An 18,264-nucleotide genomic window follows, 5' to 3' on the forward strand; every position below is an offset into this window, starting at 1 on the left:
ACTTACAAAGCCTGATCACTTCATTTTCAAGGCAAATAAGCCATTGCCAAAGATGTCTGGCAGTCAGTTTCTCCACTTTACAGAGACATTTCAGCTACAGACTCTATATTAGCAATTCTATGTTCATATCATGCTTGTGATTTACATTTGGCATGTACACCAGGAAAGCTCAAACTAAATATGCTAAATACATCTATTAGCCTACACTTGGTCAACAGAGCCCAAAAAGTGTTTTTGTTTTGTCCCTCCATGGCTGGTATAACATGTACAGGCATCCTATTGAGCAAAGTATCTAACAAGCCTTGGTGTAGTCAAACGCTAGACTATAAAGCACCATAACAACCCTTTGCACTTTGCATATATGCTGCGGGGAGCTGATGGAGTAACAGAAGAAATCCATGTCAACCACTTAGACAAGGAATTCATACATTTTAATAAATACTTATAGGACTTTCATATATTTGCTTTAGTAGGTCTTATTAAATTGGGTGCCATTTTTATATGAGCCCAAATCACCCATAATTTCTGCCTTGTGTCATTTCATAAGTTGGCTTCCTAAATCATTGGCTTGAATTGAAGCACATATCACTATTGTACGGAAAGCATTGAAGGCAAGTCTCTGGTGGCAGTAACATCATTGAAATAACTGGAAAAAAATAGAAAATATAAAATGTATGTTTTATTGGCTCAGTGCTTTAAAAATAAAATGCTCAGTGCTTTAAAATATAAAATGTATGTTTTATTGGCTCATAGGTGTTACATGGTACAGAGTACAGTGCACAGACTTCTTTGGACAATGCTCATTTGTAATAATATTGGATAATTTCTATCAGAAATCCATTGGCTTTCAGTGTATGAGTTTCGTGAAGAGTGTTTGAGGATACGTCCAAATTTTGGATATCAACTTGTCTGCAGTACTATGGGTTAACGAAAAAGCATTATTGAATGCCAAGCAGTGGCTGACGCCGACCAAACCTTACTGTAGCGAGAGTCCAAATGCACTTGAGTTCCATAAAGCAAATACTTACACCACAAGGAGGCAGATAAAACTGAATGACAACAATATGCAAACTATTTTTATTTCCAAGTGTGGAAATTAAATTCTAAAGTTTATTTTTACGTTAGCTTTGCGGCATTTTGTAAACATATTCATTATAGGACTTGCCCTCTAATATCTAACTTGACTTCACATGGTCTACCAAGCTGATCCGAATCCAAATATAAATTGAATATTTTCGGGAAATAACTACTTTTTTTTTCCTATTTACGGATGGCCATAAATAGACAAGTATCACCTCTTACTGGAAGGAAAACACTTGGGAACGGCCAGGACACTAAGCCTTTGTATCAAACTTTGTAAGTCACTCATCAGTATGCACACACCTTCGGCCGGCAACATATTCACACGTCGATCCAAAAATATCACTGCAAATCCGGCAGAATAAAATACAACAGGTTTTGCTTTTTTATTATACACATTTCACAATGTTTTTTTTTTTTCTTTTTCTGATGTTACACATTCTTTCTCTCTATGCACAATTTATAAAATATTTATTTTGCTTTTTACAAAAAAAATATAGAAAAATGTTGTACCTGACATTATACACAGAGGCTCCTCCAGAAATTCTAGGAGAATATTGCAACTTCATTTAAATAAAATTAGAACTTATTATTCCAATTGTATTTTAATAACATTACATTATTTTTTAATATAAATAGGTGCACGGAAACATCATGCACTGCACGGTCCCCGGAGCAAAGGTGGGGAAATGGAAGCAAACTGTTTCAGTCCTACTACGGGAAGTCATGAGGTTCTTCTATCAAAGAGACACAGCTGGCAATGCAGGGGAAGCAGTGATGGTGGATTATGTTATCATGATTCAGAAAATCTGTCCACGGAATAATAATAATAGTCCTCGCCCTATTATAGAGCTGTAGCTATAGTAGGCCCCACTGCAGATGTCATTCAGCTAATTGGGAGAACATAGCATTGCGTTCAGGTGTATTATAGATACAATATCTGGCATTCAAGGCTATGGATGATTTATGAGACACAGATGCATCTGTCAAGCATTTCACAAATCCACAGGGTGTCCCAGTGGTCCAATAGATTTGCACATTACAGGGCATGCCAAGCTTTATCCGAATAGCGACGTAATAATCTGGCAACATAACACTAGCATAGATGAGAAGCGTAGCTTTGTAAACAGCATCTATTAACAGAGATACATAAAGAATGTGTCACAATGACAAGGATTTGTCCAAATGACGCATCTATAGAAACAAAATCTAAAGATTTGCAGAATGGCTTATAGACAGATCTGCAAGAACGACTTGCTTGAGACTAGTTAAGTGCATTGTTACATAAGTGCAGAATTAGTATATAATGTGTGCAAATATTTCAGAGCATACTTAAACATATGACGTAAAAAAAAACTTTTTAGATGAGCAGCATTAGGCCATGCATGAGTGAATCGTCTAGAATTAGGAAGCCTCCTCTGAACGTCACGTTGGTCCATACAGGTCTATGACATCCTCCAGCAAGGGCCTTCTAGACATGACCTTAACCTTTGGGTGATAAGTGCAGTGGGAGAGGACTATTCATGGTAGCACATATGAAATGTGGTTCTACATACCATCAGATACTACAAGCACATACGTGGACATCCTGTCTTCTCAATCTCTCACCCACCCCACCCCTTTGTCCTCTCACATTTGAGATACATTCAGCGATTTTTCACAATTTTTTTTAATTTAAGGTCCTTAATGTGCAATGTATTTGTTACTATATTTATATTTTTTTAATTAAAAGTCGGCCAGCCTGGAGTTTAAATAATAAAAATATTACATTATTATCACATTATATTTATTTAAGGCAGGGGGAGATATTCTCTATGGCTTCACATAGCCTTTCCTATTTCCAATCAACTCTTCCACCCTCCATTAGGAAAGGCACAAAGTGATCCCTGACAAAGGCACTTCTTTGACCATTAGTAACAATGCTGAAACCTAATTTGCTTTGGTGCTTTTTTTTATATACAGCTTGGGTTTTTCTTCAATATAAACTCCTTATATGACAAAACAAAAAGAAACTGACATTGTTAACATAAATGTTCTTTACAATAAATTTTTTTTTGTCTTTTTCTTTTAATGGGCTGTGTTCTGTGCAACTCTGCTAGTGGATTTCGATCGAAGTCTGGGGCTTCTCTTGTGTCTGTAAGTGGAAGCTGGCATTGAAAGGGAGAAAAGAAAACAGAAGAAAATCAGAAGTCAGCTTCATCATTTTCAGTGTCTTATTCAAGTATACATATTATAAAATATAGGTTAACTATCCAAAATCTCAAAAATATATTTATCTAATCTATTTATCTATCTATCTATCTATCTATCTATCTATCTACAGTATGTCTGTCTGTCTGTCTATCCATCTAAAAAATTGGAACAGCACATGAAACAAAATCAGAGTTATGGAGTGGGCTCAGAGATTTGTTTATTAAGTTAAGGATAAGCGAATAATATTATGCCGACATTGCTGACTGATTTTTTTGTATCTAAGTCTAGTGAAGGGCGGTCCCAGACTGTTCAAAAGTACCCGAGCACCGACCCTGGGCCTGGAGTTCTAAATAAATAAATTGCCGTAGGGTTCCCCCCGTATTAAGATACACAGCAGAGTTAAAGCATACGGCTACATGCTGTATCACCCAGCCTTGTGCTTATCTTGGTTTTGTATCAAAATAAGAGGAACCGCATGCGGCTTTTTCTAAAAAAAAATATTTAAATAAATAATTTAAAAACTGTTTTCTGTAACCCCTAATTTTGATTCCCAGCCATGGTAAAGCCGACAGCTGGGTGCTGGTATTCTCAGGCTGTGGAGATCCATGTTTATTTCCCTCCCTAGGCTAAAAATAAGCAGCCTGCAGCCACATAGGATTGTTGCATCCTTTAGATGCGACAATCCTGTAACTTTACCTGGCTCTTCCCGATTGCCCTGGTGTAGTGGCAATCAGGGTAATAAGGGGTTAATGACAGCTCACAGCTACAACTAAGCCATAGATTAGTAATGGGAGGAATCTGTGAAACCCCGCATTACTAATCTGTAAGTAAAAATAAATAATCACAAACACCGAAAAAATCCTTTATTTAAAATAAAATACAAAAAAACCCTCTATCACCCCTTTATTAACACCCATGCAGATCCAACGTAATCCACATGAGGTCCCACGATAATTCCAGCTCTGCTACTTACATAGTGAAGGCACAGCGCTTGGCCACAGAGCATATTTGTATGCTGTGGACTTTAGGCAGAGAATAACAGCCAGTGATGAGCGGTGACGTCACTCAGGTTATTTGCGGTCACAGCTGGAGGTTCCCATGGTCCTCCACTTGTGACCACAAATAACCTGAGTGACATCACTTGTTTTTTTTTCTATCTTTGAATGCTGCCTTTTTTTCTTGCTCTATCTATCTATCTAGAAACCATAGAGTTCAGCAGCACTCTATATGTGCTAAAATATCTGAAAACAGTGAAATATATGCAATAAATGAAATCTATACTGCATTACTGCTTTGTGGAATATGCTAATAAAACTAAGGTACTTAGTGCACAAATTTACCAGTGTGTGCCCACCAGTCATGACAGGGTGAAATTTCTTTAGCTGCGGGGTTTGGTGCAAAAAGATATTGTCCCGCACTTTGCATCCGGCCACATTTTCTAACACCTGTCATATCTGTACAGCAGGGGTTAGAAAGATTTGTGTGTTGTGTTTACACACTGAGCCCATTCCATAACCATGGAGACCCCTCTTCACCAACAGGGCTTGCCTCCGTGATGTTATTGTAAGAACTCGGTGGGTTATTTAATGGCAGTAGGGTTGTTGTCTTAGATACAAGAAAATCATCCAGTAAGGTCTGCATAATATTATTCGCTTGTCCTTAACTTACCTTTAACTATAGAATTAATAAACTAAACTAAACTCTGAATCCTTTAATTTAACACTAAGGTGCCACAGCAATGTATGAGATGTATTTTCATCACTTGTTTTTTTAATGAGTATATAGGTTAAGAAATAGGTTGAGATTGTATAAATAACGACGCTGGGCTTCAATTTGTACAATTTTCTATTAGCTGGAATAATCACAGAATCATTATGTCGTGCACCAAAATCAGAGATAATAGTTATCCACAACAACAATTAACTGTGCAGAGCTAGTTCCCAGGGATACTTACGATCTATGCACTGTATTCTAGGTGCTTCCCACTGCCCACTTGGTAGGCACCGAATTATAGGAATGTGACGCTGTAGGAGACCTTGGTTACATTGGTACCGGACTAATGAGCTGATTTCATATCGCTCCTTCCTTTTTCCTAATGTATAGGCATTCTCAACCACTGGAGGATCACTACAAGCCACTTGAGAGGAAAGAGAAGAAAGAGAATGTTACTTATGTCTCCATTAGCCATTCTTTTATATTCAATCTAGGATTACTGAAAGTAAGTTTTTTTTTTGATAAATATAAAAAAAAGGTAATAATAATAGACGGTAAATAGTTGCACATGTTGGCCTCACAGGACCAAAATAAAGTATTTCATAATGTAATGTTACTGCTAGTGAATAAATTACCTACCCAAATTATTTTAAGCATCAAGATAAACCTTAGAACAGTTATCAGTGAAAAGGGTTTATCCCTTAATGACCCATGACGGACATAGTACGTTTCCCTGCCTTTGATGCGTGCCTTTGATGCACGCTGAACTTGCATCTTTCTCTGCATTTCGGCTGATTTAATCAGCCACCATGTGCCTCCAACCTATGGCTATTAACCTATTAAATGCTGCTGTCAATCTCTGAGATTTTTCAGAGTGTTAGACCTGCTCGACTCGAGTACCAAGTAACTGAGCATTTAGTACTCCCTAATTACTGCATTAAGTACTTGATGTAATCAGGTATTCTTCAAAGATCTCCAGCCAAGAATGGATTCTCTCATGTATCCAGGGTAAAAATGAAGGATTGGAGAAAAGTGGTGTTAAAGGACTGAGAGTCGTAGAGAGTAATTTTTTTTCAGTAAGATGTGCCATATTTTGATAACTACTTTGGTTATGTTTGTCTGGAGCTGCAATATATCAGTCGGGAAAATCTAAGGAAGATGTTTTATAGGAATAGGTAGCCCCTCAAGTGTCACCCATTGGTTATTTGAAGCATTGAAGTTCCAATCTAAGAACCAAACCAGAATAGAAGCTTTGTAATAGGCTTTGAAGTCAGGAAGTCCTGTTCCTCACATGGATTTGAGATGTACTATTTTTTGAAAGATAATTCTAAGCCTCGACCTACCCTACATACACCTAACCAAAGCTGAATGAGATTTGTGAAAAAAAGCAAGAGATGGGGCAGTTTGAAAAATATCTTAGAAGCGAAGTGATATTTCCATTTTGATGGTGTTCATCCTTTCAAACCAAGATAGTTTCCTCTTGCAATAAGTCATAAGGTCTTTTAGAGATTGATCTAAGTGAGTTTGATATTAAGGATATGTAATTTAGGGGTATTGGAAGGAATGAACACTATTGGATTGCATCCATTTACTACCTATAGAGGAAATTGTCTATCACATGATGGTTCCTTTCATGAAGTAATGTAATAGTTAGAACTTCTGTCTTTGAGTGCTTTACTTTAAAATTGCTTAAAAGGTCAAAGGTGTCCTTCATTAAAGGAGAACCTGTCATGCTCCATTTAGGGATAGTAGAGGTTTTGAGATATATAAGAAGAAATCGTCAGCATGCCAAGGTGTTTTGTAGTTTACAGAACCTATATTGATATCATGTATGTTGATTTAATTTCTGATGGCATTAGATAAATGTTCCATTACTGTTATACAATAAGTGAGAGAGTGGGCACCACTGTCTAGCCCTGTTTCGGATCTCAATGTGAGAGGGTAATGATACATTGACTCTAACGAAAGCTGTGGGGCCTATGTATAAGTAGAATATCATTTGGAGAAAATGAGCGCCAATGCCTATTTATCGTTGAGCTTCTTTCATGAACCCTTTGAAAGTTTTTTTCTGTGTTAACAAATAAAAGGCAAAGGGGCTTGGCTTTATCCCTTTCTTTTGATATTATGAGCATTGTCTTGATAGCATCACAAGCCCACCTTTCAGCTATGCCCCTGAGGTCACATTTCCTTCTTCACCCAATTTTATTACTGCTTCAGCACTCTGTTCCTACCTTCTATTGGTTAGGTATATACACTGGAATAATTGAAAGATAGGTTGATTTTCCAGTGCTACCTGTGTCCCCCACCAGTCCTCGCGCTCCCTCTTCTAGTCAGCTGGATATAGGACACAATAGTCACTAATGCTGAGACTGGTTGGAGAACCTAGGCAGCACTGTAAGAGGGGCAGTAGTGGATCAGTATAGTTTTTTCACCATGCTAGATGGTTTTTGAAAGAAAATTCCTTTAACCCCAGTTATTTGATTCATCGCACTATACATGGCTATATTAGGAGAAGTATGGTGTGTGTTTGTGGGGTGAGGGAGTGGGTAGGGGTGTTATAGCATTAACAGAAAGCTCAGTAGTGTCATAAATACTAACATTTTTAGACTGGTATAATTTCTCTAGGTCCTGGCCTGATTAGCGTCACACTCCGTTGATACTGCCCTAGTGCTGTCTATTATAGTCAGTGATGGTTTGAACATAAACTCTCAGGTATACTGAATGTCTTTTCAAAATCATTGTGATGCTAGTAAGATTAGAGAGGAAAAACACAAGGCCCGAATTATTAAAGCTGCAGGAATAAGATGCAACTAATTCATTAAGAGGTGCACACCACTTAGTGAATTAGGCGCATCTTACAAGTACCATGCGCCTCCCCCAAAGGTGTTCTCCAGTCGGGGATCAGAGTATATTCCTGATGAAAGACAAAAGTTACACTACTAAAGTGGAATAACTTTTCATGGATTAGATGAGTAAGCATAACCATTAGGGATGCTCAAATATCACAAATATTCGGCAATATTCGGCTTCGTTAATATCCGACGAATAGGTCACCGCTATGCGAATATTCGATGTGCAATGTAAGTCTATGGGAAGCCTGAATAATTGCTATTCGTCAACTATTCGGGTTTCCCATAGACTCACATTGCGCATCAAGTATTCGCAAATAGTCGAATAGCGGCGACCTATTCCGTGAATATGGGCGTTGCCGAATATTTCAAGTATTCGATCATCCCTACTAACCATACCATGTCCTCTCCACGCTACACCAATTTTGGTGAAGTTGGCCGAGTTGCGCAAATGTTTTTCAACATATTACAGTGTTTTATGACAGAAAACTGGCTGAATAAACCTTAGAACACCACTCCAGCATTTTGTATTAGCTGGAGTGGTGCTTCAAATATAAGGTCCCTGACCCTAGTCTTATACTCATCTTCCGCCATTTTCATCTTTTATCTATGCTGCCTCGGTCGGTCTTCAGCTGGCTGTAACCTGATGGATTTTTCTAGTGTTTGCTGGAGCGATCCTGAAGTCACAACTAAATGTAAGTCTATGAGAGCCTCATTCTGTCCTTGTTTTGGCTCTCAACTTACATTGAGAGCTTGTGACCCTTACTTCTGACTTCCAGCCAGTCAGACGTTGCTGTTACAAGATGGTACTGTAAGGTGAAGATGGAGGTGGGTGAGTATAATACTAGGGGCAGGGACTTTGGATTAATAAAATATCTCCAGCGCTGAAAAAAAACCCCAAAATGCTGGAGTGATGCTTTTAAGAATCGGGGTTTGTTGTCGCTACTATGATAATGCTATAATATGTGTAGGTCTTAGCAAAATTTCTTCTTAATCAACTATTATTTTAGTAGGTTTATTTATTAATAGGCTGTGTCATTATATTTAAGAAAACTAAAAGAAAAATATATTACAATGGAGGAACAGCATAAGGTAACCACCGAGCAACAAGATGCAGATTGTTGTTTCGCATACTGTATATTCCCTAATTTGGTTGCTAGGCTCATGGACGTTGCAGCTGCCTCCTTGGCTGTGCCAACCATGGAAAGCTAAGTCACACACTTCCCAGGCTGCCACTGAACTGGTACTGCGCTATAAATAATAGCCAGCTTAATTAATTTTTTTTTTGTAAATAATTATACAAAGTCTCCCATTATGCTTCCCTGGATTACCCTTCCCCAGCATATTTATATATCATTCTGGGCTTTTCTGAGTTTTCGGTGCTTAGCAACAATATTGAAGAGGATTTTCCTTAAACAAAACATGTTGTTTCATTAAAAAGTGGCACATGACTTTCCTCTTTGTAAGATGTGCTAAAAGAAAGCAAATAATGGGAAAGCACCCACAAGAAATGACTGCTGCTCCATTAACAGACAATAGTATAAAGTAAGAACTGGAGGACAAGGAGTACAGTGCAAGGATATTTTATTGTGGAGCAACTGGCACATAAGAATCAGCGGAAAATCAGGCCGGTATTGTATAAAAAATACAAATACACATATAAAAGTAGTATAAAGCACAAGTAAAGAAACTGACAGGCTGGGTCAGGAATCACAGCATAAGAATAGGCACGGGCACCCTATATACATATAGCATGATAGGATTTTGACAATTGTTACACATAGATGAGTCATAAAAACCAGCACTAATTGTTACACATGGATAAATCACTATGTAAAGTGAAAAAAGTGTGTATACTCTAAAGTAGCAGAGAGTCTAGTAAACATTGCTTATGCAGAAGTGCTGGTAAAATAGACTTTGCAATGGCAGATTAACATGAAACAAACAGGATCAATGCTACATTAAAGAGATTTAACCCAGATAATAATGGGTGGATGCCAGTGAGCAGTTAAAGTGAATAAAAGGACACCAGTAAAGGGCAATAGCCCAGCCAGTTAGGTAAACGTACCCAAAAGTGCAAATACAAGCCAATTGTCAAAATCCTATCATGCTATATGTATATAGGGTGCCCGTGCCTATTTTTATGCTGTGATTCCTGACCCAGCCTGTCAGTTTCTTTACTTGTGCTTTATACTACTTTTATATGTGTATTTGTATTTTTTATACAATACCGGCCTGATTTGCCGCTGATTCTTTTGTGCCAGTTGCTCCACAATAAAATATCCTTGCACTGTACGCCTTGTCCTCCAGTTCTTACTCTATGCTCTGAGTGTGCTTTCACAGGTGCCATGTTTTGGTCTTCCTGTGCTCTTTTCACAATTTGGTCATCTTGTGTACTCCATTAACAGACAAGGCTATAAATTTTAGGCTGCTCCAGTTTAAGGGCTCCTAAAGGGAATCTGTCAGCAGGTGTTTGCTGCCTCATGCGAAAGTAACATCATGTAGGCAAAAATACCCTGAATCTAACAATGTATCACTTAATTTACTAAGTGCAGTTGTTCTGACATGATCAAAGTTTTTTAGATTTGGCATGTAGCAAAGCTTTCCCAGCCCACAACAGGCTTTCTGTATACAATGTCTATACATAGTGAGTTGCTAATCCCAGCAGGGGGCTTGTCCAACTATCTGACCTCTAGATTACCTAGTTCAGCAATGATAATCTCCTGAAGCTAACAAAAATATGCCAGGTAAAAAACAGCCCACACTGTGGTATCTCTGAAATCTGTGTGTTAACCATTACACCATGCTGTCTTCAGATTGCATAGCAAAAACCTGCTGACAGATTTGTTTAAGGGCAAAGACCCTGATTGCCTCACTTGTTTACCAGCTTGCTGCAGTTGCAATACAATCATTGTTTCATCAGCAGGAGCTTATCACTGCAGCACTAGGTGTCTTGTGCCCAGCAGTCCAAATAATCGGTGTAACACACTATTGGCACCTTGCGACAACAAGCAGTGTACCCAGGAAGCTGTCAGTCAGGGGTGTGGGTGGGATTAAACATGCGATGCACATTACACAAGTCTGGAATGGTGACCTGAAAAAAGTGAAGAAGCCTCAACTGCACTATCGTCATAAGAAGCGTTCACTCAAGTTTGCAACAAAGTATGAAAGGTGGACAGTAGAAGATTGAACACATTTAATCTGAAGTGATGAGATAAAAGTCAATAGACTAGGCTTTAATGGTTTCAAATTAGTCTGGAAGAAACAAGGTGAAAAAGGGGTAAACGGATTGAAAAATTGAAGGAACTGTCTTGTTCGGTGGAGGAAGCCTCATATGGGGTTGTTTCAAAGCCAAATGCGTTGGTACTTGACTAGGATCGATGGTGGTTTCAATACTGATCTATATATTTGTGAGAATCCAACAAGACGATTCACTTCATACACTCGAGTACTATGGGTGTAAAAAGTATGACAGTGTTGCAGCAGGTCAATGACCCGAAAAATATGTCGAGTAAAGGTGCTAGATTGGCTGCCACAATCACAGACCTCAACCCAAACAAACTCATGGGTAGAGTTGAAGAAAAAGCTCTATACATACCCAAGTGAGTAGACCAATATGGTGTAGAAAAGACCTATGATCTGATTTCAATCGAGACATACTTGAATCTGATCAAGAGTATACCCAGAAAGATTCAGGCCATCTTGAAAGCCAAAAGTGAATTTACAAAATAATACAAATTTAAATTTAGATAAAATTGCCCTCAAAAATACGACAACTATTTCTTCTAACTCTAGGTGCTTTTCAAAATCTTAAGTCAGATTAAAAATTATTAAAGGCTGAACATTAGAGATGCGTGAACTCGTGGAAGTTTGGTTTGGTGGGTTCAGACGAACTTTAAATTAAGATCGGTTTGGGGCTCGAACTTGACCTGAATTCCAATGTAAGTCACTGATTGGGAAGTTTGGGTCTCTGCCCACATGCAGGCAAGTCATAAACAGATCACTTCCAAGGGCGGGTCAGCAGGGTTTATCCATCTTATTTTTGAGTACACACTAGATCTGATCACGCTGTTGTTACCCCCAGTACGCACCATTCAAATACTGCAAGCGGCTCGCACTGGGCTGAGCACCAAGTGTAACCGATTACAGCGATGCTCACGCAAGTGGTGTTCATACGTAAAGCACCTGACCTCCAAACCTGAACTTTGTTTTTTTTGTAAAGTCTGTGTTTGGTAGGAGAACCAAACATCAAACCTCAGGTTCACTCGTCTCTACCTAATATAGGAACAGCAAAGAGGTTTTACAAAAGAAACTAATGGGAATCTTTCAAGCATTTTTATTAGCAATTTTTCAGGCAACTTTTTAAATAAACTTGCTCCAAAAGGCAAATCAACAAACTTCATGCACATACCTTTACATTGCATTTTATTTGTAAATTTGTCTATGTTCAGATCACTCATACCTGTTCCCTTCTTGCATGTAAAAGGAAGGTGGTAGTTGCAGGGCACATCATTCCATTCTCCTCTCTCATGCCAGATCATCACCACACAGTCTTCTCCAGTAGCAAAAAAGTTATCGGGTTGGTTTGGTCTCCAATTTTCATAAAGCTAGTAGCAAAAAAAAAAATAACATGTCATTAAAGCTGGTTAACCAGGCTCTGGAAGGTGATTTCATTATTGTCATCATTAGGCTAGATTAAGCTTATACTATATATCATATTTTTAGATTCATGGCAGCATTGGGTCTGTTCTGTCAGATTTTATTGCTTTCTTTTGGCCATTATAGCACAGTGTGTTGTTATAGCCGTTCCCGAGAAAACAAAGCTCTGAAAAATCTTAAAGTACAATTATTATAGTGTTTTGAGTTGTGTGGCCAGGGTTTTTCTAGTCTGTACAGGGATTGGGTGTGGGTGTGGTGTCTCCCATAGTACGTCTTTCCTTGTTCCGTTACTCGTGTGAGAGTGTTCATATATTCAAAACAAAGAAACTGTCAAAAAAATGTGAAAATGTGTAATGATGTAAGGTTGGGGGGTCAACTGTCTCCACTAAGGTGCGAATCCTCAGTTGTTCAGTGATGCCAGTGTTCCTGGATGCCAGTTTGCATGAGGAGGGAGTGTCAGTCAAAGGGGACCATTACTACTTTTCTACAGTTAACTTTTGCCACTATATTCATTGCTTTGCTGCATCTGGTTGTATGGAGGTGGTGTGTTTGACATTTCTGGTGATATTTATGTAGAGAGCACATAAATGACCATGAAATAGCTTGGGGATTGGCAAGGTCTGGCTTTAGGAAGCCAATGAGGATCAAGCTAGTGGATTATAAGGAAAAGGGGCCTAGGGAGTAATTGGACCCCCAAAAAGTAAAATACATCTGGATTAATGAGGACAGCAAATGTGATGCCCTGGACTATTCGGGTCGTCACAGGGTTCTGCACAATCTGCCCTTCCCGTGCAGGACTCAAACCCCCATGGTTCTGGGAACCTAACCTGCAGTACTGCCTCCACCAGCATTCACAAATCCTAGATACATCTTGCACCACACCTGTCAGACACCCCAGTGGGCTGCTTAAGCAGGAATAGGGCCGCCGACCTATGGGTCAGACAAGGAGGTGGGAGGTGTCAAGTCAGTTCAGTGGTAGCCCTCGAGCTGTGAGGAGCTCTGAGGAAGATGAGAGTTGTATCTCCCAGGGGAGACTAGGCTAGGTCGCAGACGGTGGTCTGGACCTAGAGGAGTCGGAGCCCTTGTCGCAGGGGATTGAGGCCAGGTGCCTGGAACCCATCAAGGAGGACAGTCAGCAGCCTGGTCTTATCACCAGTCTGGGACCAAAGGCACGTCAGAGTACACGGACCCTAGGTTGGGGAGAAGCTTCAGGTGACCTGACAATTAACCTGCGGAGGACAGGGCCTTTATGGACTGTTCCCACAAAGCTCAGAGATCGGGGGCACTAGCTCAACAAGGGGGATAGGGCTTTCCTAGCAAGTGGTCCACTGAAATCCCAAGCGTGAGCTCCTGAGAGCAGGCTCCTTCACTTAGCCACAGCGTGGAGCGGAGCCCGGAAAGCTCCAAGCTACCGGGCCACAACGGACAATCTAAATTGGTGCCAGGAGGCAAGTTACAGACCACCAGGCTGTGCTGCAGGGGACGGGACCCGGACAAGCTCCCCTCAGGAGACAGTGGCAGTCAGAAACTTGGTTTACCCTGTTGTCAGCGTCTGCTTCATTGCTGAGTGAGTACCCGACTGACCCCTGCACTGCACCCCCGCATAACCATCCAGAGTCCCGGGGCCTACCCCTACCCGTGGCGGGTAACGTCATCTTGCTGCCCCACTCCATCACCCCGGGTACTCCCAACGGCAGCAGCGGTACTCCCAATTACCGTACACCATGGGTGGCATCAGAGACTATACCAATTGCCTGTAAATAATCCCCTTTTCCATTTGAGTGTGGCCCCCTAGCCCCCGGGTCCGGAGACCCTCGAGCCATGAGTAATCATCACCACCGGATCCGAGCGGTTCGATCCGCTGCAGGGGCGGCACACAAACATTAGAGAAAGATGGGTGCTAAAGAAACATTCAGGGGTGTCACTTGGAGACGAGACCCAATGCTAGCAAATCTAAGAGGCTAAAAAAAAAACTGCCAGCATGTGGAGGTGACTGCGCTAGGAAGCCAATGATACAGAATTGGCATCTTTAGTTTCCTTCTTCTTACAAATAAGAAGCGATGCAGAGACAGCCAGAGACATGGTATATATATTGAGTTATTGTCAAGTTGACCCATGTTTTGTTGAAGTGATTCTCTTAATGGGGTAATCACATCACAATCATGTCCTATTGCACCAGTTATCAAAAATCATTAAGCTTTCTAAATAGTATCACTTAGCTGGATATTTCTGGTACTCTTGCCCCTCAAAATACCACATCTGGTTGTTTTGTTGTTACCTTAATGCCTTTTGCTTTATTCTTCAGTATGTTTTGCTCAATAGGTTGAGCATGCAGAGTTACTAAACAGAGCTTGAACAGTATCTGCTATTGTCGCACCATGACTTTTGGCAGCCAAACATGCTCAAGAGGCTCCCCTGATTCTGGGCAATTTAGTCTACAGTTGGTCATACTGAGTTTTATATATTGGACAATAATTTTTAACAATGGAATTAAGGAAATTATATAGGGCCGTGAAGGTGTGCCATTTCTGACCAAATGAGCTTCCTATTTAGTTACATGAGTATTTCATTTAAGAAAGTAGGACATATTGTCACAACGATTTAAAGAGATGGTATCTAAGTTTATGGAGTGTGAACTTGGGCTGGGTTCAAAGCGGAATGCTCTATGTAAGCACACACAGTTGGTGTCAGCGGCTTGAAGTAACAGGTGGAAATCCAGAGGTTGCACAGCCCCCAAGAAGAGCCATAGTTAACCAAGTTCCAGTAGGAAATGGTCTACCTTAAACAAATAACAGACCATAGGTTCAGGTAACGTTTTTCAGCCATCTTTGATGAACCTGACCACAAAGTCTCAACCAAAAACTTTGCAAAATCGCTGCAACTTTTCTACTGCTTATTGTTCTGCTGTTCAAGAAATGATGCTCAAAAAGTGTGAGAGTATTCACCATGCTTGTAAATTATTAAGAGGCTGAAACCTTTAATCTTATGTACCACTTAAAGTTGCAGTAACCACCAAGATTGCCATACCTAATTGTGAGACATCAGATTTTAGTTTGCACAATGATATTAAAGGGAACCTGTCACCAGATTTGTCGACTATAAGCTGCAGCCACCACCACTGGGCTCTTATATACAGCATACTAACATGTTGTATATAAGAGCCCAGGCCGCTGAGTAGAACATACCTAAGGGTGGTGCAGACTAGTCAGATGGGTGTCTCCATTATCCGGGTGTGGCGCCTCCTCTTTGTCCTCCTTATGAAGCCTGGGTGCATGACGCATCCTATATCATGCACACTAGCCAGCATTGAGGTCCCGCGCAGGCGCACTACAATACTTTGATCTGCCCTTCTCAGGGCAGATCAAAGTGCGCCTGGGCAGAACCTCAATGCCAGCTAGTGTGCATGACGTAGGATGCGTCCCGCACCCAGGCTTCCTAAGAAGGAGGACAAAGATGGCTGAAAGAGGAGGCGCCGGTACCAGAGAATGGAGTCATCCATCCAAACAGTCTGCCCCGCACCGCTCCATTACGGTGAGTATTATAAAGCGATTTTTACGTTCTATACAACGGCCTGGGCTCTTATATACAGCATGTTAGAATGCTGTATATAAGAGCCCACTGGTAGTGGCCGCAGCTTATACTCGCCAAATCTGGTGACAGGTTCCCTTTAAAGCCATAATACCACCAGTTTTAAATGATATCTTTAAACAATATCACACATTAGTTAATAATTTTAAAGATCTGTATAAGATTATGTAAACAGGTCTACTTCATATTACTGGAAAAAAAACTAATCAAGAGAGATCATTTTTTCTTAGTTGAAATGACAAAAACAGCTCATGGATAGACAGAAATGGAGCATTATGTGCAATCAGATAGATAAAAACACTTACCATAGGACTGCCATCAGACCAGCGGAAATCATTCTCCAGAGTTTTATCATTGAGTCCGATCCACTGATAGTCTTGTGCATTGCCTGTTATTCATTAGATTGGATTAATAAATATACTGTTTGGGGTGAACAGTTCAGTCTGTTACTCATACAATGATGACAAATATGATTCATTTTTTTTATTTATTTTTTTAGTCCCCAAGGGGACTTGAACTTGCAATCGTTTCATGACTTATACTATATACTGCAATACTACTGTGTGATTGAAATATACAGGGTACTTGACATTTACGTATTAAGCCCAGCAAACGCATCAAAATGGGGCTTATGAGACCAAGTGCATGATTGCACTGGCATGCAGACCACCTCAATGTCACTGTTACGGATTAACAGTGGCATTTAAATGGTTAAATAGCAACAATCACAACTATTCTGAGTTGCTGCTGTTAAAAAACAAATTCTGGTTGTGTGACATCTGCTTGATATGCAGTGGGCACAGCTCCTGAATCCACACCATACACCATGCATGCAAAAATGTTTCAGGTCACTAAGGGGTTAAAGAAGAGATAACTATTTACTAAAACATGAATTAACAGGAAAATGCATTATTAAAGTGAATCTGTGACCAGGTTTTTGCTGCCTTATTTGAAAGCAGCATAATTTAGAAGCATAGACTCTTAGTTTACTGGGGGCAGCAGTTGTGATAAAATCACTGTATTTTCTTGTGCAGATCAAGCAGTTTTCTGAATGCTGAGCCCTGTATAGCCCCACCCACATCACTGATTGACATCTCTATTGACAGACATTTGCTTATCAGTAGTGAGGGCGGGGTTATACCGAAATGGAGGACAAGGAGGCACATGACACCAAGTCCTGTAGTGATAATCTCCTGCTGATAACACAATGCTGATATTGAAACAGCAACATAAAGCCTAGTAAGTGACACATCACAGAAGTCAGGGTTATACCCCTACATTATGATGCTCTCATAGCAAAAACCTGCTGACAGACTCCCTATACATGACTATTTACTGCATACTGTGTAAACTGTATGCAGAAGACTTTTCAGCTGTGCGTAGTCTTAGGCCCCTTCACACATCAGTGATTCTGGTATATATGTTGCAATTTATAAATGTACCAGAATCATGGACATATGCAGACCCATTAAAATCAATGGGTCTGCGCACATATCAGTGATCTCTCCATGACGTGTTTCTGTGTGGCGTACACGCGTGTCCATGTGCTCCGCATGTAGACAAGGCCTTTTTTTTCTGGCATCACTGATGTCCCACGGACCACACAGTGGTGTGATCCATGAAACACGTACCAGAAAAACACATACATTTAAAATAAAAAGCTTTTTAAACTCACCCGTCTCCAGCGATGCTGTCTTCAGCCGCTGCTGTCTTCTGCTTCCAGGCTAGCTAATTATGCTCATGCATATGCACTGCACCGCCGACCCAGAAGTAGCAGCAGATGGGAGACAGCGGCGGCCGGACACAGCATCACGGGAGCCTTCAGCACCACAGACAGCATCGGCGTGGACAGATGAGTATAAGTGCCTGATTTCCGTGTATTATCATGGATAGCACACAGAGATCACACATGTGCCAAAATCACACACGGAGGGACATACGCACCTTTAACATGTCAGTGAAAAACTTGTCTTTTTCACTGATTCACTGACGTGTCAAAGAGGCCTTAGCTATAGATATGTAGCTCTACATCTTTGAAAGGGATTTTATCAGATATGCTGCGCTTTAACTGCTATAAAGATATGTAAAGAAATGAATGCACACAGAAAAATAAACCTATATATATATATATATATATATATATATATATATATATATATATATATATATATATATATATATA

General features: G+C 40.1%; 1 protein-coding gene across 1 annotated transcript in view; it reads right to left on the reverse strand.

Annotated features, from left to right (window-relative positions):
* Positions 1-717: 717 nt before the first annotated feature.
* The window catches only part of ACAN (aggrecan), an 81,596-nt gene continuing 64,049 nt past the window's right edge, over positions 718-18,264 (reverse strand). The window contains exons 15-18 of the mRNA XM_075343750.1: positions 16,388-16,470; positions 12,298-12,442; positions 5,228-5,410; positions 718-3,227 (exon numbers count right to left, since the gene is read on the reverse strand). Coding sequence (XP_075199865.1) covers positions 3,148-3,227; positions 5,228-5,410; positions 12,298-12,442; positions 16,388-16,470 — 491 coding nt within the window. The 3' untranslated portion in view covers positions 718-3,147. The remainder of the gene's footprint in view (positions 3,228-5,227; positions 5,411-12,297; positions 12,443-16,387; positions 16,471-18,264) is intronic.

Source organism: Anomaloglossus baeobatrachus, chromosome 4, assembly GCF_048569485.1.
Source record: "Anomaloglossus baeobatrachus isolate aAnoBae1 chromosome 4, aAnoBae1.hap1, whole genome shotgun sequence".
Classification (NCBI taxonomy): Eukaryota; Metazoa; Chordata; class Amphibia; order Anura; family Aromobatidae; genus Anomaloglossus; species Anomaloglossus baeobatrachus.